This window comes from Strongylocentrotus purpuratus, unplaced genomic scaffold (assembly GCF_000002235.5).
Source record: "Strongylocentrotus purpuratus isolate Spur 01 unplaced genomic scaffold, Spur_5.0 spur5_scaffold_6, whole genome shotgun sequence".
In the NCBI taxonomy this organism is placed as follows: Eukaryota; Metazoa; Echinodermata; class Echinoidea; order Camarodonta; family Strongylocentrotidae; genus Strongylocentrotus; species Strongylocentrotus purpuratus.
Window position 1 is genome coordinate 25,061,285 of NW_022145612.1, and position 23,678 is coordinate 25,084,962.

Here is a 23,678-nt window from a genome sequence, read left to right on the forward strand (position 1 = left end):
GCCCTGTTTCATAAAACTTGTTCAATAACAAATGCTAAATTTCTATGCTCTCAGCCAATCAAATGCCACAACTTTAGTAGCTTCTAACAGTTATTGTACCTTGTTAGTGGTAACAAGTTTTATGAAACAGGGCCTCGGTGTGGTTTATTTGCAATGACATGATGATAATGCTGATGAATATTCCTTTATTTCTGGCAACTTCCTGGAATAATGTTTATTGCAATACCAGTCACAGCAATGCTCAGCAAATAATATGGAGAAAAAGTTGATTAGTGTCCAGTGCTCCAGAAGCAGTCATTTAAGATTTCTAAAAGAGCCTGAAAATGCCTAAAGGACAAATTTTGTTGGTGGTACATGTAGTTAGAAATGTGAAAAGAGCCTATAAAGAAATAATGTATTTTGATGATTGTAACTGAGCAATGATAAAACTTGTTAGTGTAATTCATGAAGAGATGCTCAGTCTGAAATGTGAGATAAAAAAAGTTAAGTGAGTCAAGTTTTTCTAGTAAGCTTCTAATGCATGTGGATTTGCCCATAAGCAATTCCAAGTGTACTGTTATGGACAGCAGAATCCTTTTTTTGTTTTGATAATTTTTAACTTGCACCAGGCATATAGAAAATGTTTTGTTTTTTTGGATGAAATTCTTGCAAATGCCCACATGTATACGGGAAAAGATTTGGAAGTCGGTCAGTTTGACATTCATTAATACATTGCTTTTTGAAGAACATGGAAAATAAATTTGACACCTCAACATTATCTGTTATTTTTATTATTGTTATAAATGTTATGCATGTGATTGTGCTGCTTGATGTAAATGCTGCGCTGAAAGAAAAAAGAGCGAACTCTTTGAATATTTTATTGATTTGCACTGAAGGTGTGAAATTCAACAGACGAGGAAAGAGGTATTTGGTCATTTACTTTCCAATATGTTACAAAGAATAAAAAACAAAAAGCAAAACAGACTTAAAGGTAATACAAAGTTTATGCAATATTTCAACAGAATTGGATTATGAAATTTAAAAATTGCATTACCATTGTGAAACCTAGTGTAAAAATATTCAATAAGGAACTTTGAAAAAATTGGGCTCTAAAACGCTAAGGATTTTGAGAAATTAAAATATCAAATTTATTGGTGCTCCCGATAAATTTCAAATTGCGCCTACGGCCATACAATGGTAGCTGCGACCATCAAAATCTCGAAATATGCAGTTCTGTTATATAATTTCAAAATGGGTTTAGAAAATCGGTTGATTTTGTTGTTTTTAATCTAAAGTAATATCAATCTTGAGAGGGAGTTATACAACATAAAGAGTTTATTACCGTATTCACAATGTCATCACTTCAGACTCTACTTCAACCACGAAACGATCATTGAATATTGTAGGATCGCATATGCTTCCAAAGTTCCAATATGTTCATATGAACCAAATTCATGACCCATACCCAAACTTTGTATTTCCTTTAACATATGTATCATGTCTTTCTGAAATCGTTTGTAATAAAAATTGCACATTCTAGAAATATAAATTGCTCCATGATATTATGTGTTATGTTTTTATTATTTTTGGTAATGAATGGGACAGAAAATGAGCAATTGGATTTACCATATTGAACATATGTATATGACATGGTTTCCTTGTTCCCAAGTTATTATGGGAATTACCCATTGCAAATTTTGTATGGGATCACATTTTTTTTATTATTATTTTATTAAAAGAAATAGCAATGAACATAGATCTGCTGAAGCTTTTTCATCCTGCACTCCGCGGTACAATTCAAGAAAGAACAAAAAGCTTAAAGCACAGAAAATCTTGTTGATTTGTTTCTAATTTGCACTTTTACTCTTTATGAGCAAAAGATGAAAAACTTTAGTATATATGTACCTTGGTTCAAAGCTATTCTTGGATTTCAAAGTACAACTGTATAAATCATGTCTTCCTACTAGAATTGCAAGTTGATGACATTTATTAAAAGGAAAAGTGTCTGAAAATAAAATTTCCCCAATGTTGAGATTATGGATTTGTGCATGAAATTGGTTAACGTGGTGTTCAAGAGAAGACGAGTCCTTTCTGTCTATAAGATTGCAAAATATAGAACAACACAGTCACTTACTTACAGTAAAATAAGTCCAACCATATATCTTCCGTTTTGATCCGAACAGGGCGTTAACTCATATACTTTCACACAGAGTTAACACCCATCTTGCTCTGAACAGACGATATGGTTATCATTGCAGTTTGTTAAATTTGTTTAAATAAACAATTACGATGAATAAGATCCACAAAACATTCCATTGAGATTTATTTCTTCACATTTATTTACATGACACTTTATGTACACATTCATCAACATGACCAGTCTCGAATTATTCATGATACTTGTTACCAGAGAATGATGATACAATTGAATCAATGTACACGTAATACCCTTGCACAAAAAAACTTGAAAATAAGATGATTTAATCCAAATTGAACTATTCCATAGAGATATATTTTTTCAGTATCAAGCACCTCTGTAACATGGAACTACATGTACCTTACTGCAGTACGTGTAGTTTTTGTTAAAGAGTAAACCATGATAAATCTGCTTTAATTTCTTTAATTCCTAGAATACATGTACATCTTTAAAGTAGCAAATAATCACAAAATACACTGTAGAAATGATCATCATGATCAAGAAAATACAAATTGAAAGTTCTTTGAGCCTTCATTTCTGTTCTAGTGTGTAATAACCTCACATTTTCATGAATACAAGTACCTACACACCAGTTTTAGGATCTATATTTTGCAAACAGTTCTTCTTTGTATATAAGTAAATATCAAAATAGCAATGATTGTGAATTGTTTCTCTTATACTTATTTAATAAATCATCAATATTATGTTACCATGAAAATAAACTTCAGAACTAATTTTAAACATCAATAGACTGAAATGGCTTTCTGTTTCACTATATTATGACTAGTTTTTATGGCCTAAAAACTCTTTTATTGTTAAGACAATTTTTTGGTTTCAAACTCTGCTAAGCAAATGCAAAACAGCTGTAAGATGGTCCAATCAACCATCCCATTACAATGGAATCTCGTTAAAATGGTGTTATACATGTATATCATCCATAAAGATCACATATTTTTTACTAGGAAATAATAATAATGATAATAATAATAATTAACTATTTTTGTATAGCCCATAGGAACACAAAGAAAGTCCCTATGCGCTTAGAAAAGAAGGAAATAGAAATGAACATTTATGCCTGATACATGAAAATAATTAATCAAATAATTAAATAAAACATGATCTGAGAGCAGTCCCAAAAGGGGGATGTGTTAATAGGTAGCATAGATTTGATGGTCAGTCCTAGTCGTGGAAGATGCTTTGGGATTCTTGACCGTCACTGGTCCGGCCAGCTGCTTCTTCACCATTTAAACAGGCTCATGCTGTGAGTTCAAACTTCCCAAACTTTTGCGGATCGTAGAAGGATCCCTTCACAATCCTACCGCCAAAGAAACGGCCGTTCAAATCCACCACAGCTAAAATGAAAAAGTGTCGAATATAGACAAAAGAAATTTGATTATTTAAGGCCTTCATAACTTTGGGTAGCCCACAAAATCAATGGCATTGAAGAATGTCACCTTTTAACTGAAATTTTGAATTCTGGGTATACCAGAATTCAAAATTTCAGTTAAAAGGTGTTTTTTTTTAAGTGGTTACTCAACAAATAGAATACAAAATATATAAAGGATATATCAACTGAAACAAGTATTTAAGTTTTCCTTGGAACTATGAAATCTCATTCATAGAATTTCCAATAAAAGGCCATTAAAATGTTTTTCATATCTAAATAAAGAACAGAATCGAACTCTATTTATTTGTTACTAAAGCATATACTGTGGCTATTCATGACAAAGTGCACTCTTGGAAGCATTTTCAGCAAAACCTCGGGGTTTCAGGACATAGATCTTCATATGCAGGGGGAAACCCCATATAACAAAGACGAAATGGAAAGATCTCCATATCTTATCAAGATATTCACAACAGGGCGATTGTTAAGAAAATCTTATCAATACATATCAATATATTACTGTCAATAATGAGTACCATGAACACTCATTAGAAGAAAATTGGTTATCAACGAAATTGATGTAGTGTTACCTTTTACTGCTGCTTCCACCCGTGTGAATTCTACAAATATCCTTACAGCTTCAGTGGCAACTTTGAGGGGATCCTGGAGAAAAACAAAGTTTCAAGTTTCAAGTTTATTTTATTTCACTTTATCAAAAATAACATAGTTGAACATAATGAACAAAGGTAATTATTATAACTAAACATACAATATAGAAAACATAATGTACATGATAATAGTTATAACAGAGGATACAATCATATAAATCAATCAATAAAGGGGGGGGGGGATCTACTAAAAAGTAAAGCTTGTATTATGTAGGTCCCGGTTCATGGGTTTGTGTATAAAGAAGGGTATTTGAAATAACATATTTACAAAAGCATATTATTACACAGTGTGAACAAGCACTAATTCTACAGTGACATACAATATTTGAAGAACATACAAAATCTTAATTGACTGGTATCACAAACTATTTATCAATTCATTTTTTCCGTCGCTCTCTATACCCAAGTCATGACAAGCTTGGATTTGGAAGGAAAACATAAAAAAGTGTAGCTAATTGCTGCTTTCAAAAGCCCTGGCGAACAATTTCAAATGTGAGGATGTTTTATGTTTCAAAGTATTGCTGAATGTTCGGGTGAGATTTATTTCAGTCTGTGGTTTAATTAACCCATCATCCCCGCATAATTTCTTTCAAAATGGGATCATACTAATTTCACCAACTTCATGCATGATGGAGATATTCCCCAAGATTCTCTGGGTAGGTATCCAACACAAATGACTCTGGGGCCTGTTTCATAAATTTTTTAATCTATAACAAATGCTAAATATCGATGACAAATTTGCTCTCAGCCAATCACATGCCATGATTTCAGTAGCTTATAACAGTAGCTTGTAAGTTGTTATTGATAACAAGTTTTATGAAACAGGGCCCTGATCCTTCATCACACTTACTTCATAGATGAGGACCTTGACAACCTCTCCATACTTGGAACATTCCTCGGCTGTCTCTGGCTGTAGATCATCATCTACCTCACCGGGACCTACCATATTCTGTAGAAAGAAAACAGGAATGGTACAAAAGGCTATGGTAAAATCGAATGAGGAAGAGATCAAATACTACATGTACTATTTTCTGACTAGTACCCCAAAAAACCTACGGTTGTAATTAAATGAACCAGTGATAAAAAACTATAAAAATTAATATTTGAAAATGTTAAGTTCTACCTCCACCATGATGCAATTATGCAAAGTTGATAACAAATCGGCATCTTGATTTATGCTTGCATAACGGATACTTAAAAATAAAAACATTGAATGAGATCACCACCTCACCGAGTCTAACAACATTCAGCAGAAATGACGAAAGGAATTTATACAAGGCCATCGGTACAACCCTAATTGTTAGGTTGAGCGAGGTATCCATTGACTATATGTTTTTTAATAATTTGAAGTGCTGTACAGACCAATATTCAATATCGGGAACATACTTAATTTGATAATGTAAAGTCTACCTGATCCATACTGCAAAGAGCGTGGAGGTGACTATGAAATAGTACCATTATAACAGGATGACCCAATTTACAAAATCTCTGGGAGTGTAAATTTGCAAATGAGTATGACATGCCCTGAAGATAGGGTCAGATAAAAAAGAGAGTGTCTATTGGCAAGTGGAGTTGTGGAAGAATACTCTCTGGCAGTCTCTGCCCCTATTTCATGAACCTACTGTAAGAAGAAGGATCTTGGTAGGATTCCTGAGAACATCTGTGATGGGTGCTGGTCCTGTCTTTGGGGCTGCTGGTGGAAATGCTGGAGGTGGAAATGCTGGAGGAGGCATTGGTGGAGGTGGCATCACAACTTGCTCTACAACAGGAGAAACATGATAGATACATTTATAATGTGACTTCTGAAAGAGTTAGGGGTCAATCATGCTATACATTTTTAATACTGGTTACATTGACATATTCTTATAATATAAATGTTATTATGTTGGTAGTACCGGTAGAGCTTTAGAATAAGTATAAGGTATCAATATTACATTTTAATAGTTCACCTGTATTTCAATTTCATATATTTCAATTTTCTTCTATTTCTGTCTAATCAGATCATGATTTATTTTCCTTCCATTTTTGTATTCCCCTGTCTAGTGTACAGCTGACATAAATGGAATGCAATAACATACCACGTACATTATAAAGATTACTTTTATATCAATTGCTATTCAAAAGATCAAATCTAACGATCATACCTTGTATTTCTTTGTCTTTATTGATGATCTTTCCTCCTCTCCTACTTGTCTTCTCCACCTGTAATGCTGTACTGATTCCCTGTTCTGACTTGCCTAACCCTGCTCCTTCCTTGAAGCCATACTTAGCCATGATTTTCATTGCCACTGAGTCAACACTGTATACAATAAAGGGGGAAAAATATTTATTGAAATTGCTAAAAAGAAAAGGTTGTATTTTTAAAGCATGAATACATAAACAATTTCATCTTTATTTAGGGGAACTGCAGGGAAAATGCCATTATCTCTCATCGAATTACCAACCCATCTCACAATCTAAATATATCTTTATTAAAATCATATCCAAGTTGAATGAATTGATTTGATACAGCAAGTCGTTTTATGGTTCTAAAATGTTGATAGATGACTATATTTTTCTTTTTTTGATCCAATGAGATTATGTATTATGTGAGAAACAGGCAGAAAGCATGTAATTGAAAGTTACCCCAAGTTATCAATTTTTTATTACAAAAATGCCACGAGAAGATAAGGAAGGATGCATGACATCTTTTTTTATTCATGCAATGATACTTCCGATAAAAATAAGTTTTAATCCCTACACAATTTTGTTATGAATTAGGCATAAATCCTGACAGATTTAGGCTTCTAGTCCCTGCAGATTGCACCCCCCCCCCAAAAAAAAAAAAAAAAAAAATATTTTTAAAAAATGACCACTTACCCCAGCCCTACTGGGACCTGAAAGTTTGCTTTCGGTGTCGGAGGCTTGACAAATGTATTCTGCTCTTGAGGCGGGGCAAATTCACTGATCCTAGGGGGTGTCTTAGCACCCTCAAGATCATCATGGTCGTGGTTCTTTCTCTTCATGTCTGCATAAGGCCTATCTCTTGCAGGGGGTAGAGGAGCTGCAACTGTATGAAAATTAGTGTGAAATTATAACAATCGATGTAACATGTCATATATAATTAACACTGCTAATGTTTATGGTAAAATTCCATGAGTCATGATTATTATTTTTTGAAATCAGCATACCTTTTTTCCTCACTAATGTTGACTTTTCTTTATAACTGATTTTTATATCGTAAGAAAACTCAAGAAAAAGTCAAAATGTTGAAGAGCTCCATTATATTTCATGCTATATATCCAGGATAGATAATATGTATCAATATCCGAATTATTTAACACAAATGATGAGAGGGCCAGAGGATGATCTACCCCAAATTTTTGTTAATTTCACAAGAACCAACCCGCATTTATTTTGCACCATCAAAGGGATCCGGTAACTTTGTCTTAGATCCTTTAGAAATAATCCTTGATTTAGCTCATGCTGCAATGATAATTATAAACCTTTAGGTCAGTCAGGAACTCCATGACTTTTACAAGCCAATCGCCTGTCTGATTATCAAGATATCTATGATTGGAATTAGAAATTTCAGAATTCGTTTTTCTAACGGTTTTTATAACACTACAGCCTATTGGGGAAAACGAGTACGGTAAAACCCGTCACTCAAAGATTTTTACTTTTTCGAGGCACTTCATGATCATTTTGAAGCGCAATTTTTGTAGAGCTTCAATATTACACCATATCACAGACACTGATAACATGTAGGGCCATGCATCTCAGATTTAACATCGTTAAACGATGACTTTAAGGTCCAAGTCTTTGTAAATTCATTTCTAGTATTAATCTAAGGATACTTACATCCATCATCTTTAGACTGGGAATCTTCATTGATCAGTGAGGAAGGAGGGGCAATAGCAGCTCGCTGTGCAGCTGTGGAAAGACAGATATACACAAGAGAAAAGAAATACATGTTATCTTCTTACTGAGAATATCAATGGATTTGTAGGAGCAAAGGTAATCAAGACATATGCTGCATCTGATCTTGATCCACAAATACATGTTTTAAAATGAAAAAGAATTAAAAATAAATTATCTTTAAAATTTGAGTATAATGCTTTACTTAATGACTAACATTCAATTCCATGACTAACCTAAGATTTATAGTACTACTTTTTAATAACATGTATAAAGCTAACTTGTGTAATCTCAAATGGTTGATTTAAGTATCAGGTGAGAAATGAAAACCCAAAATATATGTTAATTACATCAGAATTGTTAAAATAGGGCCTCTAATCATCCACAGGTCAAACAGCATTTTATGGTGATGCCTTACCCACAGACTGCAATGCCCCTCTCATTCTTTTGAAATGTCTAAAATTTGCAATGTTTTGTTTGTTATATATTTGTAAAAATGCAAAAGAAAAAGAAAATCAAACAGAAATAAATGAATCAAATAAAGACCACTTCAGCCTTGCCCTTTTGTTGTATTGTTTCTTCTTCTTTATCCCTCTCATTGGACAAATGTAATCTGTCCCTTCTTCAGGTTCTCTTCTACCACAATGTTAATATGGACCAAGGAAAAACCAGTGCATTTATACATACTGTTTCTTCTCCTCTCTCTGTCTCTGTCATCCTCATCATCCTCCATGACTGGACGTCTGGAAAATCCTTGTGGTTCTCTTTCTCGATCTCTTTCTCGATCGCGGTCACGATCACGGCGTTCCCTATCGCGGTCACGGTCCTTTTCTCGGTCTCGTTCACGATCTTTTTCACGACGTCTCCTCCTGGAGAGTTTTTAATTTTTTCAAATATTGTTGTTATGATAACACTTTTATAGTGACAACATAATATAAATTAATTTGAATATTTAGCAATTATGAAAGACTGAAAAACTGATGGAAACTAGTTTATTATCGAAGATAAAATATGGGGAAGAATTCTACATTGTAAGTTAGATATATATTAAAAAGTAAAACAATATTCTTCCTATATTACATGTTGTTCTAGACATGAAGTAAAAAACCAATAGTCAATGAAAAATAATCATGAGAAATTAATCAATGGCAAATCAAGAAATTCATGCAATAATATATCAGGTGATTCAGGTCATGCAACATGGGAAAATATGCATTTTCAAGTTTAAGTTATTCAATTTATAATCTACATTTAAAATTTGTAAACTTCATTATGATTCACAAGCTTAAAATCTGAACTAATTCCCCAAATGCATAGTGTTATCAAACCCCATTGCCGAAGACATTAAATAAAATTGTGGATTAACTGTAAATAACACATCATCGCGTTCCTAGTGATCACACCTTGGACTTACCTTTCTTCTCGTTCTCTTTTATCTTGCTCATCCCTCTCCCTTTCCCTCTTCTCTCGTAATTTCTTTGCAACCTTCTCATATTCATTTGGATAAGCTGGATCATACTCATTTTCACCATCTGAACCAAGGCTACTTGATGGCAAATAAGGAGCCTAAATACACACACACAGAAGAAAAAAGGGGGGGGGGAATAAAAAATTACATAAGTTGTCAAACCGGATTTCTTTTTGCAGGTCTACATCTTGTGATATTGTTGAACTGAATAATATATAAAGTTTATTTACAATGTCAGAACAGATGTGAAATATAGATCATTACATCATTTACTACAACTACTATGATGTTTTAATTGTTTGAATGGTGTTGGGAGTCTGGGACATGCAGAAGCTAATCACTGGGATTAAACCTGTTTGCTTGGCATCCAGATCAAATATTATACAAATAATGAATGGTTATGAGTTCAATAGTGCGAATATTGTCACGAGTTGAAAGATTAACATTCTATTCAACGAGGCGTCAGCCGACTTGAATAGAATTAACGTTAATCTTTAAACGAATGAAAATATTTGCACCATTGAACGAATGAAAAACATTCATTATTTGTTTTATACAAATTCGAAGAAGATCTAATAGAATGTTAATCAACAAATTATGCTTTACTCCTTGCATTAAAGATAAATTAAAGTTGGAGTCAAGCCTTCTCGATTACATTCAGATTGCCTTCCCGTCAGATACACACAGGGATACGTGCGCGCACGGCAGAGAGGTACGCAGTCTGCATATAACCAAAAATGCATGACCGTGCAATATAACATATTGAATATCATGTGACCAACAATCCTCCAATCAAAAGACAAGGATCCACGTAGGTGTTGTATAAATTCTATTATTTCTATCTATAAGAGTTTGTCATGACTCTAATAGATAGTACATACAGAATTCATGTACTTGTTTATGTTTTCTGCGCCAAAATGGACTTGATAACACAGCACTGCTTGAAGATGCTATTGTCAAGGGCTTACCAATCTTGGTGAAGATGAAGATGATGGTCTTGACGGTGGTGGTAGATTTGACGGTCTGAACCTGGGATGATCATCCAATAGTCCAGTACTTCCACCAACATCTCTTCCACCGATATCCCTTCCACCAACATCCCTTCCTCCTGCATCCCTTCCACCGACATCCCTTCCTCCTACATCCCTTCCGCTTACATCCCCACTTGACCTGGAACTACTTGCAGGTGCAGTACTAGAACCAAGACCAGGTGCTGGTACTTTCTTTGGGTCAAGGACTGGACGGCCGGATGGCTGTTTCATCTTGCGCTGGGCTTCAGTTAGAGCAGCTTTCTTCATGCGAAGATGCGACTGCATCATCTTGATACCCGCTGACCATCCAGCTGAGAAGAAAAAAATTGCAGGGTAATACAAGAGTTTAGAAGAAAGTATCATACAAAGTCTCTGAAAATGGCGATTCGATGGCCTGATTAATCTAAATGATCGACCGAAAATATAAAGGATTAAACAAAAACTTACATAACCAGTAGCTTAAGTTTCATTCCAATTATACATAATTTGAAATTTAGGACCTGTAGAGTATTGGACTCTATTTTGGTAGGTATTTGTATAACTACCCTTGCAATGAAAGACTAGGCCTAAAAGATGATCTAAAATTTAATCAAAACAAAATTAAAACAAAATTGTGTGGAAATTTGTGTTTGTATTCAAATAAATGGGGCTTGTTTTGAATGCAACTGGACAAATACTTAGCCTGCATATAAACACCCTGCAAAGTTCAATTTGAAGGTCAAAGAAGGATTTTATAACACATGCTCTAGCAGCTCTAGCAAAAACTATTCTGCTATCATTCGTAACACTATACAAATTTCTAACTTCAACCGTCGCCAAAACATAATACATAAATCCAATGGCAACCCAAGCCCTGATCCCACATCTCTGATGAAGGCCCAGAGCAATTGTCACCGAAGTAAATGTCGGATTACCACGATACATTTTTTGACTTACACACATCGCCCTTTTTGTCACCAGCAGAGCTGTCCTTCTTTGATGGTCCTGTATCCACTCCCAATCCATCATAGAGCGACATTGTATACAAACAGATCTGCAGACTTCCTCATCAATCTTCTGAAAATATATCAAAAACAAGGCAAAAATTTCCTTTACCATACCAGTAGCGTTTCCGCCACCAAGCCTCCGCATCATCATCGCGCGAGCCCCTTTTCTCGTTCATCACCAGTCATCATCTTCATTGGACTTTCAACATCATTTCTACTCAGTCGTATTCAATGAATTAATCATGTCCATGCATTTCATTTATTATTGGTCAATGTATCTCCGAAAATTTCTGACTCTTTCGTTCGTCAGCCTCTACTCTGTCTAGACCTAGACTCTAGATCTAGACTATCTCCCTGCAATGCCAATTCTCATTTCTTCTCATTCATGTCATTTCGAATTCATTTTTATTTGCCTGCATTACCGTAGAGTCTAGATCTATACTCAGTCATAGTGCACTAGACCTAGATCTAGATCTAGATAACTTAATATTAAAATAATGATAAATTAAGGGAATACAATTTAGTCTATCTTGTTTTTTATTGTCTGTGCAACCTTGCTTCCTCGTACGTAGCGAGAATAAAAATAGAGTTATTTTGTGTGATCAGTGTGAACACGCTTTCCAATCTTCATTCACAATACCCATCACATTCTGTACAACAGCTCTAGCCTAGATTAGATCTAGATCTAAGTTAAGTTAGGAGTCTAAGTTAGATCTGGAACTCAAGTGTAAAAAATGGTTCGTAGGTCTAGATCTAATCTAACTCCGGGAAGCTCCAACACCGGCGCGCCGGTGTTGGAGCTTCCCGGAGTTAGATCTAATCGTAACATGTAATATGCGTGAAACCTACACATTTTTACATACCTTGATGTGGCGGAATGTCAATATCTGTAAATATATGTGGTTGCGTACACCTACAAGTGGTTAGAAAAGTTGAATATAGATACGAATGGTAAATAACAGAAGAGAAATCGTGGCTGTCTTGCCTTGGTGGTCGCCGAAAAAGCCTAATGTGTAATCACATGATTTGGTAATTTACTCCAATGAAATGACAGACTTTGTTAATTAAATTACACTTTAGCGTAATTCATAATTAAATTTCGTAATAAATCAATTTTAATTTATTTCTCACATTTGAATAGTTGCACTTTTCATAAGTATTAAAAGTGTACTACAAAATACAAATTGTTCGAGGACATGAAGAGCAGACAACATACGTTTAGCGCGCGTACATTACCCCTAGAACAGGCAGATCAGAGTGAGCCCATGCGCCGAAGCTTCGGCTGGATTATCGTTGTCGAACCGCGTATGTGTCAGTAAACACGTGCCCTTCACTGGTGGTGTCTAGCTACTCCGTCTTCCGGGCTCTCCCCAACTTGTAATTCAGGATAACCAAGAGAAAAGAACTTAAAGAAGTCGACTATCAACCTTCTTGACATTATGGACAGCAGCGCAGACATTTATCTAGATGTCATGTTGTGAGTATCAAGTAATATGAGTACCATGTCTTAGATTTAGAAGTAGATCGAGAGTTGGACATCCACGACATCCACACAAAGCTGCATAGTGCATTATCCTGGCTGCATGTGATATTGATTCTCAACATTTCAAACACCACTGTACAAAACTCAACTGATTTCACTCAAATCGGTACTTTAGTGACAATTGATGACACCTAAATAGCAGTAAAATACAATTTTGGTCAACTTACTGATGTTAAAAAGAATATTTTTAAAATTCAAATTGTAAGTCTAGTACTAGTACTGTCAAGCAACATCGTCTTCATCGTTTGCATTTATAGTGTGCAATACATAAGTGTCGACTATCAAATGCTTTGCTGGAGTGGTGACATCCAGTGGCGGGGGGGGGGGGGGGGGGCCTCTCAAGTTCAAGATATCAATTAAGCTATAAAACAATGTTTCTAGACAAAAATCGATCGATTAGCTATTCCCGTTTGGAAACAACATCTTAGATTTTCATGGTCGCAGCTACCATTGTACGGCCGTAGGCGCTATTTGAAATTTATCAAAATTTACCGGGAGCACCAGTAAATTTTTATATTCAATTTTTCTTGAAAGCAGAAGTGTTTTAGGACCTAAATTTTCTAGTGCTTGTAATGCATCCACAGGGGCATCCAAATATATCAAAATTGTAAAGAATCACTATCCACCCAATTTTCAACATTTCCCAAAACTTCATATTACCTTAAATTACTTTTAGACGAATTTACCAAGTTGTCGATGTTGTAATTTTGTTTTATTCATATTTTGTGACAGAGAGTTTGAAAGCTCAGCACCACATGTTGAAGAGACAATGTTTGAGGGGATTGTAACTTTGGCCTTGAAGCAACTGCATGGTGATGTTGGGGCAGCAATGGCGGTAGATCTTGTGATGTACAATTCTGGGAATTTGCAGGGAGTTCTTAGAGTTCAGGAGAGGTGGGTATTTGTTCACCAGATCATGTCTTGGACTTCATGGGATATTTTAATGAAATTATAATGGGAATATATTTTTCAAAAATTCACATACTCTGTTTCATATCAAACAAACAAAATGTACACAAAAACAGCTGAAAATTAAAAATCTTGAATGGTTACTTCAACAGTATATCATATATTTCCTCTTTACCTCCATTATATACAATTATTTTAATTACTGGTACCATTTTAAAATTGTTTACTAGTCAATTGTCTTTGAATGCCAAATGCACAATTTTAAACATTTAAAAAATATGACACATAATGTACATGTACATGTTGCAAATTACACATGCCATGTTAAATGAATCCCGGACAACTCGCCACAAAGACAACCCGCCCCAAGACAATTACCCGCCACAATACCCTGGACATCCCGCCACAATACCCTGGACAACCCGCCACAATACCCTGGACAACTCGCCACAGCCTTTTCGGACAACTCGCCACACTTTTTTCCCCTCATGATTTCTAGATCTAAAATCCCTCATCTTAGATGAAATTGTCATTTTTCATGATTTTCGTGCTTTTAAAAACACAGTTATGACAGGAAACATGGAAATTGTGAGTATTTTGAGAGCTGTTCTAAAGAATAAAGATGATTTTCCTTGCGCTTGCAACAAGAATCTATTTTGGACGAACCCAAGCCAGGCGTACTACGACTACGAGTTACGACTACGATTTTTAAGTTCATGTCTCAGGAAACTTTTTAATGGTAGGAATATGCTGCTATGTATCTTTGGCGTATCTTTACATTCTAATATTACCTGCCCCCCCCCCCCCCCCCCCCCCATCAGTACGCCAGTGCTTCCAGTATCCTACCATAAAAAAATTCTGGGACAGAAAAATGCAGCTGTTATAGACCTCTAGATCAAAAGTATATTATTGTTACAAGGGAAATCAACTTTATTCTTTTTAATGACTGTTTATAAAAGCACGAAAATCATAAAAAATGACAATTTCATTTCAATATATATTATTGTTACAATTAGGGAAATCAACTTTATTCTTTATTCTTTGTAATGACTGTGTTTATAAAAGCACGAAAATCATGAAAAATGACAATTTCATTTCATTTTAGATCTAGAAATCATGATGGGAAAAAGTGTGGCGAGTTGTCCGAAAAGGCTGTGGCGAGTTGTCCAGGGTATTGTGGCGGGTTGTCCAGGGTATTGTGGCGTGATGTCCAGGGTATTGTGGCGGGTTGTCTTGGGGCGGGTTGTCTTTGTGGCGAGTTGTCTGGACCCCTGTTAAATGATTGGAGGAGAATTGACTGAATTCCAAATAATTTTGTGATCCAACTATGGTAATTATGTGATGTCCTTCAATTGCATTCAGTGTACATTCAAAGTTTTAATTCATTATAAAATGACTGATTTAGTATATGATGCCTAGTATATAATGCTCCACATTTCTTATCATTTAGCGATTTGGTGAAGCTGTGGAGTGCATTGACACTGTATGGATATTATGAAAGCCAGAGATGTGCTTTCACTGTGCGAAAGGTGAGCTTTATATTACACACTTAACCTTGCTATGTACACTCTGCAGTGTAACATCAGTCTATGGAAGTGGTAGTACATCACAACCAATTAGTCCTGATTCATGATTAGGGACATTAATATACAGATGGAAAATTTGAAAACCAAAATGCATTCATCACCTTCTTGTTTTTTAAATAAAATAGCAAAAGATCACTACAGCTGTAAATATTGATAGTGGCGTGTGTGAGTTGTGCAAGGGAGATATCTAGCCATTCTTGTGAGTAAAAATAGAACTGTTCTAGCCTTCCAGGGACCCTTTGTGAACTTACTGAAATGGATTTTGAAGTTTTAAACAGTTTTTTCTTTCATGTTCACATTTCACAGGAGCCTTCTGATTTCATCCCACCGAAAGAATTCAGAAAACTAGAGGAAGCAGAGCTCGGCGGATGTGGATGAATGGAATTATAAAATCGAGATGTACGTTTGAGAAATTGGTTCCAGACATGGACCAGCAAAAAAAAATATGCCATGGACAATGGAGATGCTACTCATTCATGGTGTTGCAATGTCCTTTAACACACCTGGATTAATCAGGATTGTGTTAGGGTGTACCCAAGGCAAGCTAGTCCAAGCTATTTTGTCTCATATGTAACTGACCAGTGACCACATCTCAGATTTTCATGTGTCTGATCATATATGTATTAAGAGCCCTTCTAGTAATCAGATCGGATGAAATATGAGGAGCAACGGCACGTTCGTTGTTGATTTAAGTTCAGAACTCCACAATACTTGGTAATGTATGGAACGCTGAATGAATTTTAGGGACCTTCGACTTGCCCATGAATACCAAGCTTACTGTGTTCTCTAAGCAGGTTATAATGCCACTATTCTAAACATTTCAAATCAATTTTGAACTGAGAACCATGTGTATTGATTTCCACATTTTGCCCAATGTCAAATACATGTAGTCACAGAACAAGAAAGGATTTTGTGTTGTAGACTCAAACTGAACAGAGTACTGCGGTATACATGCATTTGTGTCTGTGTATTATTAATCAAGTGTATATACCATGCCTGATATATTTCTCATTTCTCAATCTTCATTAAAGCCCCTCTAAAGTGTTGGGACTCTTGGGAGCCCCAAAAATTTGATGGCTAAATTTCATAATGTGACAGTGAGAGAGGATGTCATTCAAGACACATTTCTGCAAGATTTTCAAAACAAATGTGTTTGAAGTCTAATATTGATGAAAGTATACCAGTACTAAATGTAGGTTTTCTGCCTACAACAGAAAACCCAAATTATGTTTTCTTTTATCAATATTTGTCTTCAGACACATTTTTTTTTTTTTTTTTTTTTTTTGGGGGGGGGATTCTTTGCAGAAGTGTGTTTTAAATGACATCATCTTTCAAACTATGATACAATTTAAGTGAAATTTTGCCATCAAATTTTTGTCGACTTTGGGGCTCCCAACACTTTAGAGGGGCTTTATTATATAATACTGAGCAGTGATGAAAATTGTTCAATCTTGAATGTGTACCGGTAGGCAAATATGATTTTCTGTTTCATGATATACATGCATCAAAGAAATACCTCTCATGGACAATTTACTTTTTCATAAAATGTCATTCTGTTTGTTAGTGCAATTGAAAGGTGTGAAGCAATAAACTGCGAATTCTCAGAATGTAATATATGTTTCTCTATGTTATTTGTCCAAGTTATTCAAAATGAACAACTATATTATTTATTCATGTATTCACCCTTACAGATTTGTTACATAAAGGACATATTCAATTTGTCATTTGAACCCGACGATAACCTAGAGAATAAAAAAACAAAGAATTAAAATTTTAGAATCTCAAAAGAAATGCCACTTTTTAAACCTACAGAAAAGCTTTAAAGGGCTTCCTGACCATATCTTTTTCATACTTTATTAAATAGTCGAGCAGATAAACTACACACGAGACATTTTGTTGAATGAAAATTTATTTATTTTATGAGGGTGTAACAAATCTCATACAAAATTTAAAACAAGTTGTAGATATCATCATTTACCTCACCTTTAAAATGTCAAGGTAACTGATCATTGATTTATTACTGTACTATCTTCAAAAATGCAGGTACAGTACCAATAAAGACTCGTCCACCTTATTGCAGGGTGTAACACTTTACATTCTTCCAACTTTATTATTTTAAAAGGGTAAAATCAATATTACAGAATCTGTTGGGACCGCAATAAATACTTTTTGTTTGACTTACGCAAAATTCTAATTAGAAAGTGTAAATAAAATGTGTAGCATAATTTGTTCCAAGGATAGATTCGTCTTGGGGAGAATTTGAGTTGTGCAGAGTTAACTGTATTTTACAAAGGGATATAAACTGCTGTGGGTGCAAGTAGTAAAAACTTCCTGAATTGATTACAGTACTCTAATGATTAGTTATCACAATTGAAATCTACTCCTCCAAACTGGCAGCATTATAAAGTTTCACTATGCAGCATTTGGGTGTGATGCCCTCACAGTGGCATTTTAGCCATGCGGTAACGCTATCACATCAGTTGTCGAGTCCTTTCAAGAAGAAAAGAGTCCATGTACTACACATAGTTTTTATCATATTAAGTACATGTATCTGGAAATAGCATAATTAAGAAGGGATCTGGAATATCAATTTCTCAAATTCATTCAAATACACATTGGAATCAAGTTCAAACTTAACTTGTGTAACCAGCCATATAATATTTCAACATGGCACAATTTTCTTCCTCATTAAACACTTCTCTGTCACTTAAAATGAAACACAATATTTAAAGGGTTCAGGTGGACAACGCCCTTTAAACCAAGTTTTTTTTTTAATAAAATGGAATGAAAGGAGCTGGAAGGGGATTGGAGCTTATGTGTTGAATTCTTCATTAAGGAGCACAACTGAGGTTTGGTTCTTGTCCAGCAAATTGCATTTACTCATATATGTTGCACTGACCAAAATTCTTGATGTGTTGAACCAGAGGCAGAATAATATCAGAGTTGGGAGAGAATTGTCATGGTTGGCATGTTCTTGTCTCCTTGTCATGAAGCTGAATCCACTCCTGACTCTACAAAGACATAAAAATATGCCTTAACTTGGTTGCACTTTTGCAAAACTGTTTGGACCCGTTCTTAAGACTCAAGTTCACAAGAGGCGAGATGCACAATCTCTGCTGCTATCGTCACACTTAATAAAGCTGAATTGTAGGTCACCTTTTATCATCCAGTTCGTAGAGTTCAATGAGTTCAGTGACGATCTTCTGAATGATCTCTTCACTAATGTCCTCTGAAAATGCCTGCAAACAGAAGTTAAAATGGATGTCATAAATCACAGTACATGTAAATTGGAAATGGGCAATAAAGAGCTCTGGCATTATGAGATACTTGATAAAACAATGTCATTTTCATGGTTCAAATGTCACTCATTACAACACGTTTCCACTGTAATGGGTTCAGTGCAATGCGTCGCCTTGATAATCGACAGCGATCTAAAACCATAGAGTCTGTAATATTTAAAGAGATTAAAAATCTGGACAATTTCCCCCTACATGATCTCAATACAGGCAGGCCTGATGTTTTTCCTCCCCCTTTCTTGTTGTTGAAACCCCCTACTAATTCCACTTTCTCCTCTCATATTGGAGAAAGTAGTGCACATACTTCATGTGTACTTCATGTACACAGAACCATAGTTCTGAATAGCAATCTGAAAAATGCCCCTTACGTCCTTGATATACATGCAAATATCCTTTGTGCACATCCACAAAATTTAAGTACCCGGTAACTGCACACACTAAATCATCGTCATCATTTATTAAAGTCCACATTTTCCCTCTTATGAGGGGTTACTGACTTTCTCCCCGTGATGAAACTTCCACCCGCCACTTTTTCTTGTGTTCACGCAAATAATGCCTCCTGTACATCCAAGCTTGAACACATATCACATAAAATTATTCTAAATGATTCGGGATAAAACACTCTTTCATAATATTTATAATAATTTACTGTTCATAGATGTTTTTTAAAATAATTAGCAATTTTATAGGTGTAAACTTTTTTTTGACTCACACTGTATACGAGATTAATTATAACGTCATGAGGTCTACTCAAAAGGATTTTTTCATTCAAAAAATAACAAACCTTCCACCATGGATTGGCAGCCTCATCATTGAGTGGCACCTCCAGACCATAACATTGTAAAGAAAAGTACATGACAGCTACCGCCATGTGTTGAGGTTTGGTACGCAGGGCAATGTCACTATGGTAGCTATCCCTCAACATGGCCCAGGCTGTCCGACAGACTGGTGTCTGATCCCAAACATCTCTGTCCATCCAGTGTGACAGGGACTTCAGGTAATGTACAAGGTACTTGTGGGGTAGGTCACCAATCTAAACAGGAAACGGTTTTGCAGTAACAAATTCTGGTTACAAACTAGATAATTTTTAAAGACAGTTTTCATTATACCAGGGAAAACACTGTCCCTGTTTACACATGGATCCTGTACAAATTGATGAAGCTCCTATTTCAATGTTTGAAAATACAAATGAAACCACATTACTATGTTTATGCTTATGGAGGGGAAACATAGGGCTCAATATGTTATGTCATACTTTTGAACTCAAAGTGTCCCACTATGAAAAATTATGTGGTACAAATTATGTGTACAACAAAGAAAACAAGGAATTCATCCCTACAGAGCTGAGTAAGTTTGATTTATTGTAAATATTATGTCATTATTTTTTCTTTAAGGACAACATACCTTTGGGTTATACTTGAGCATACGGACCAAGAGCAGTTCGCAGTTGACAAGACTGTCCCTGAGTTCCCAGTATTGTTTGCCAACTTCCAATGGAGTTTCTTCTTTATGTAGAATCCTGAAAAATTATTTTGAAAAAAAAGAAAGAGATGAATGAAAAGTTGGAACAACAGAATGCTACTCCCTATGTCTTGAATTTACCAATGAATGACTCTTTAAATCTGACACTGTGACCACAGTTTATGTTATGCAGGTAACTTCTTTGAGATCAATAATGAATACAGAGTTTCATGTAACTTGAATTTAATGACCCAAACTTATATTGATAAAAAAGATCTCAAATTGCAGTACACTTCTAAAAGTCAAAATAACAATGAACAAATAATCATATAAAAAACAGCATTTATAATGCCTTCATCGATCCAGTAAACAATTCTGAGAGGAACGTTGAGAATGATTTGCATAGATCAATAAATAAGAGAGAGAGAGAGAAGTACATGTTTAACAAACAAATGTTACAATGACACAGAAAATATATGAACTTAAACAAATTGTGACCCACTGAGCCTTGACACTAACTTTCAATTTGGAAAGACAAAACATATAAACCAATAATACCAATAATAATGTTAGTAATAATGAAATTCAAAATAAAAATATTTTGATTTGTTTTCTAAATTTAGTTTGTACGTACGGATACATGATGCAGCAAAACACTTAAGGCCAAGTTCCTGTGATTTTGTTCTTTCTAAAAACAATATAATAATTTACGTCTACGGTCTACAGACAACTTTAAAGATCTGGTGTTTTTGCCAACATATAGCTACAGCAAAGATTTGTTAGACCTCTTATTGTTATATTGAAGCCCATGGTAAATAAACCACAGAGCTTGGCTCTGCTTTTGAATTAGATATAAACATGGTCCATCATTTCTGTCATACCTGTAGCAGACATTGATGATGTCTCTAAGTTTAACATGCTGCTCTTCAACTTTGGTGGCCAGGTAGATGGCTGTAGCTCCTATCAAGTATGGATCATAGTTGTTCAGCTCACACTCTGCAAAGAAGCGATGGTAGATACAGCATGCAGATGCCAGCGTCACAGATTCCAAGTGTAACTTGATTCCGGCTTCCATCACATAATGGATGACCTACACAAGGAGGTACGATGTGAATGAGCATGTCAGCACAGGGATGTGCTTGGCCGCAGGCATATTTGTTTTAATATACATTGGTTTCATATGAAAGAACTTCCTATTTAAAACATGCTAAATGCAAGTTGGCCCCACAACAATCTACAGTTTGTATACATGTTGATGTAAGTAGATAAAATCTATGACCAGAGTATTTCATCACTAACCATAACCTATAACATTAATCACAGTGGTGGTAAAGCTGACATGGTCAAACATTTGCCTGACTGTCTAACTTTGGAATACATATACACATGTATGGAGGAAGAAAGAAATGTCTCTAGAATGAATGCATTATGGAGAAATCTCTTTAGGATATATACTTAGGTACATGTATTTCTCAGTTGTGAATATCTCATTGATGAGTCGATTTCAAATTCATTATAAGAGGTATGGTTCTATTAATGTTGTTAAATTCAAATAATTGTTTATAAATTTGCCAAGTAGTGTATAAAAAGGAAAGAACATGTTTATCCAGCTAGATATGCAAACCTAACATATCTCGTCCTCTAAACCTTCAAAGTTTATTGAAAAATAAAACCCCCAAACTTTCATGATTTGGTTTATGAACATCACTTTAAAGGAAGCACAAACCTTAAAATGGGTTTTCTTGTCTAAATCTTCTCTGGCGATATTGAAAACTTCACCGCCATCAGCATCCATATCTATGTCAATAACTGTAGACTTTTCAAATTTGATGTGATTCATTGCTGCTTGCAGAGTTTAGGATAAGTTCTAACAGCGCTTGAATGTGACCTTGTCTCAGTTTGCTGTAAAAGAATAAGAAGATACAAGGAAAAATAGATTATGATCATTCTGTTTTCAGAATTAATAGTTATGGATACTGAGGTTGAACATCAGTGACACGGACTGGCTCTGAAAGGGGAAGTCCATCCTGATATTAAGTTGGTTTTAATCGAAGCAGAAAAAGAGAAAAAGAGAAAAACAGGTAAATGAAAGTTTGTTTGAGCAAATTTCAATTAAAAATAAGACAGCTATGAATTTTGAAGTTGCGATCAATCAAACAAAACTTATCAACACCTCAACGTACCTTGGGAGCTCCTCACCAATTTGCTCTGTACAGAAAAATGTCATAGACATTAATTTTCTTCGTTATTGATGACGGAATAGATTTTTTCATACTTATTTGCAATATGATACTAAAGGCCAAGTCCACTCTAAAAAAAAAATTACTTTCAATAGAAGCAGAAAAATCAGACAAACCAATCAAAAAAGGTTTGAGCAAAATCGGATAACTAATAAGAAAGTTACGCATTTTTGCATGTCAGAGGGTTAGTACATCGAAAGGAAGATAATAGGCAACATTTCAGAGATACCTAAATTACGTAATTTTTTAATCAACCTTCAACAATGTTACCACTGAATACCACATCACTTTAAACCAGATTACCTACCGACTACAATTTTTGAAGTATTTTGCATCTCGTATCCCCTGGCCCTGCTCCTAATTTCAATCTTTTTACTTCCTAAATTATTTTAATAATTGCAGTTTTTCTAAATTGGCAAAAAAAAAATATATAGATTCTAGGGTCTATAAATCAGGTGGTATTGCAACTGAGGCTGATTATTTCTTCAATCAATGTCTGAATGACTCACGCTTCTTGATTTTACGAGATGTTTGCTAGTGCTACCATGGCTACAGACTCTTTCAATCTTTGTTCATCAGTTTAGGAAGATCAGAGACACAAGACATCTCCGTAGCTTGGCCCATGGCCACCAGCAGCCGGACCAGTGCAGTGTAAGTGCTTGCGCTGGCGCTACGGCTCCTCAGCCTCGTCCTACCTTATGGGCTAGGGCCAGGATGCACCGGTAGACCGAGGCACAACCCGCGAGCGAGGCTCGGCAGGCTGCCTTGCGCTGGCCTGGCCTGAACTGAAGCCCTGGCCCTGAATTATAATATAAAATTACCAAGTTAGACTACGCGCGTCTACGCTTAGAAAACTTACAGTCAAACTAATCGGGGTATAGATTCGAATCTAAGTATGATGTCATGGAACCTGGACATATCTTCAGAACAGAACTTCCTTTCCATCGAGAGTCAAGAGCGTCGTGTAACTCAAGCTTGGCTCACATTTCCTAAAAAATCCATGGGGGCTGCCATTTTTCTCAGTTCACTTTAC

General features: G+C 35.3%; 3 protein-coding genes across 3 annotated transcripts; 1 reads left to right on the plus strand and 2 right to left on the minus strand.

The window, feature by feature from the left end:
- Positions 1–2,294: 2,294 nt before the first annotated feature.
- Positions 2,295–12,627, minus strand: LOC592923 (splicing factor 45). The gene is made up of 12 exons (XM_030972454.1): positions 12,474–12,627; positions 11,561–11,677; positions 10,562–10,935; positions 9,540–9,691; positions 8,813–8,994; positions 8,069–8,140; positions 7,088–7,277; positions 6,373–6,527; positions 5,851–5,987; positions 5,079–5,177; positions 4,151–4,223; positions 2,295–3,528 (listed from the first exon to the last, which is right to left on the minus strand). Exons 2-12 carry the CDS (start codon positions 11,640–11,642, stop codon positions 3,431–3,433), a joined length of 1,614 nt encoding a protein of 537 aa, XP_030828314.1. The 5' UTR covers positions 11,643–11,677; positions 12,474–12,627; the 3' UTR covers positions 2,295–3,430.
- A 78-nt stretch (positions 12,628–12,705) lies between these two features.
- Positions 12,706–16,918, plus strand: LOC115917899 (ribonuclease P protein subunit p14-like). The gene is made up of 4 exons (XM_011671047.2): positions 12,706–13,087; positions 13,886–14,047; positions 15,513–15,591; positions 15,955–16,918. Exons 1-4 carry the CDS (start codon positions 13,050–13,052, stop codon positions 16,024–16,026), a joined length of 351 nt encoding a protein of 116 aa, XP_011669349.2. The 5' UTR covers positions 12,706–13,049; the 3' UTR covers positions 16,027–16,918.
- Positions 16,919–17,262: 344 nt separating this feature from the next.
- LOC115917898 (cyclin-Q-like) lies at positions 17,263–23,658 on the minus strand. Its single transcript, XM_030972391.1, has 6 exons — positions 23,505–23,658; positions 22,132–22,307; positions 21,287–21,495; positions 20,349–20,463; positions 19,729–19,977; positions 17,263–18,887 (listed from the first exon to the last, which is right to left on the minus strand). The coding sequence occupies exons 2-6, from the start codon at positions 22,243–22,245 to the stop codon at positions 18,801–18,803; spliced, it is 774 nt and encodes a 257-aa protein (XP_030828251.1). The 5' UTR covers positions 22,246–22,307; positions 23,505–23,658; the 3' UTR covers positions 17,263–18,800.
- Between the last annotated feature and the right edge of the window lie 20 nt (positions 23,659–23,678).

Excerpts from the sequence above, each read along its gene's own strand:
- LOC592923 (XM_030972454.1), bottom strand. The coding sequence starts at position 11,642 with ATGTCGCTCTATGATGGATTGGGAGTGGATACAGGACCATCAAAGAAG. Across the intron at positions 6,528-7,087 it reads CAGGTCCCAGTAGGGCTGGG|TGTTGACTCAGTGGCAATGA; the intron begins GTAAGTGGTCAT and ends TATTGTATACAG. Across the intron at positions 3,529-4,150 it reads GGTGGAAGCAGCAGTAAAAG|CTGTGGTGGATTTGAACGGC; the intron begins GTAACACTACAT and ends TTTTCATTTTAG.
- LOC115917899 (XM_011671047.2), top strand. The coding sequence starts at position 13,050 with ATGGACAGCAGCGCAGACATTTATCTAGATGTCATGTT. Across the intron at positions 13,088-13,885 it reads ATTTATCTAGATGTCATGTT|AGAGTTTGAAAGCTCAGCAC; the intron begins GTGAGTATCAAG and ends ATTTTGTGACAG. Across the intron at positions 14,048-15,512 it reads GTTCTTAGAGTTCAGGAGAG|CGATTTGGTGAAGCTGTGGA; the intron begins GTGGGTATTTGT and ends CTTATCATTTAG.
- LOC115917898 (XM_030972391.1), bottom strand. The coding sequence starts at position 22,245 with ATGAATCACATCAAATTTGAAAAGTCTACAGTTATTGACATAGATATG. Across the intron at positions 19,978-20,348 it reads TGCTCAAGTATAACCCAAAG|ATTGGTGACCTACCCCACAA; the intron begins GTATGTTGTCCT and ends TTTCCTGTTTAG. Across the intron at positions 18,888-19,728 it reads CTGCCAATCCATGGTGGAAG|GCATTTTCAGAGGACATTAG; the intron begins GTTTGTTATTTT and ends TTCTGTTTGCAG.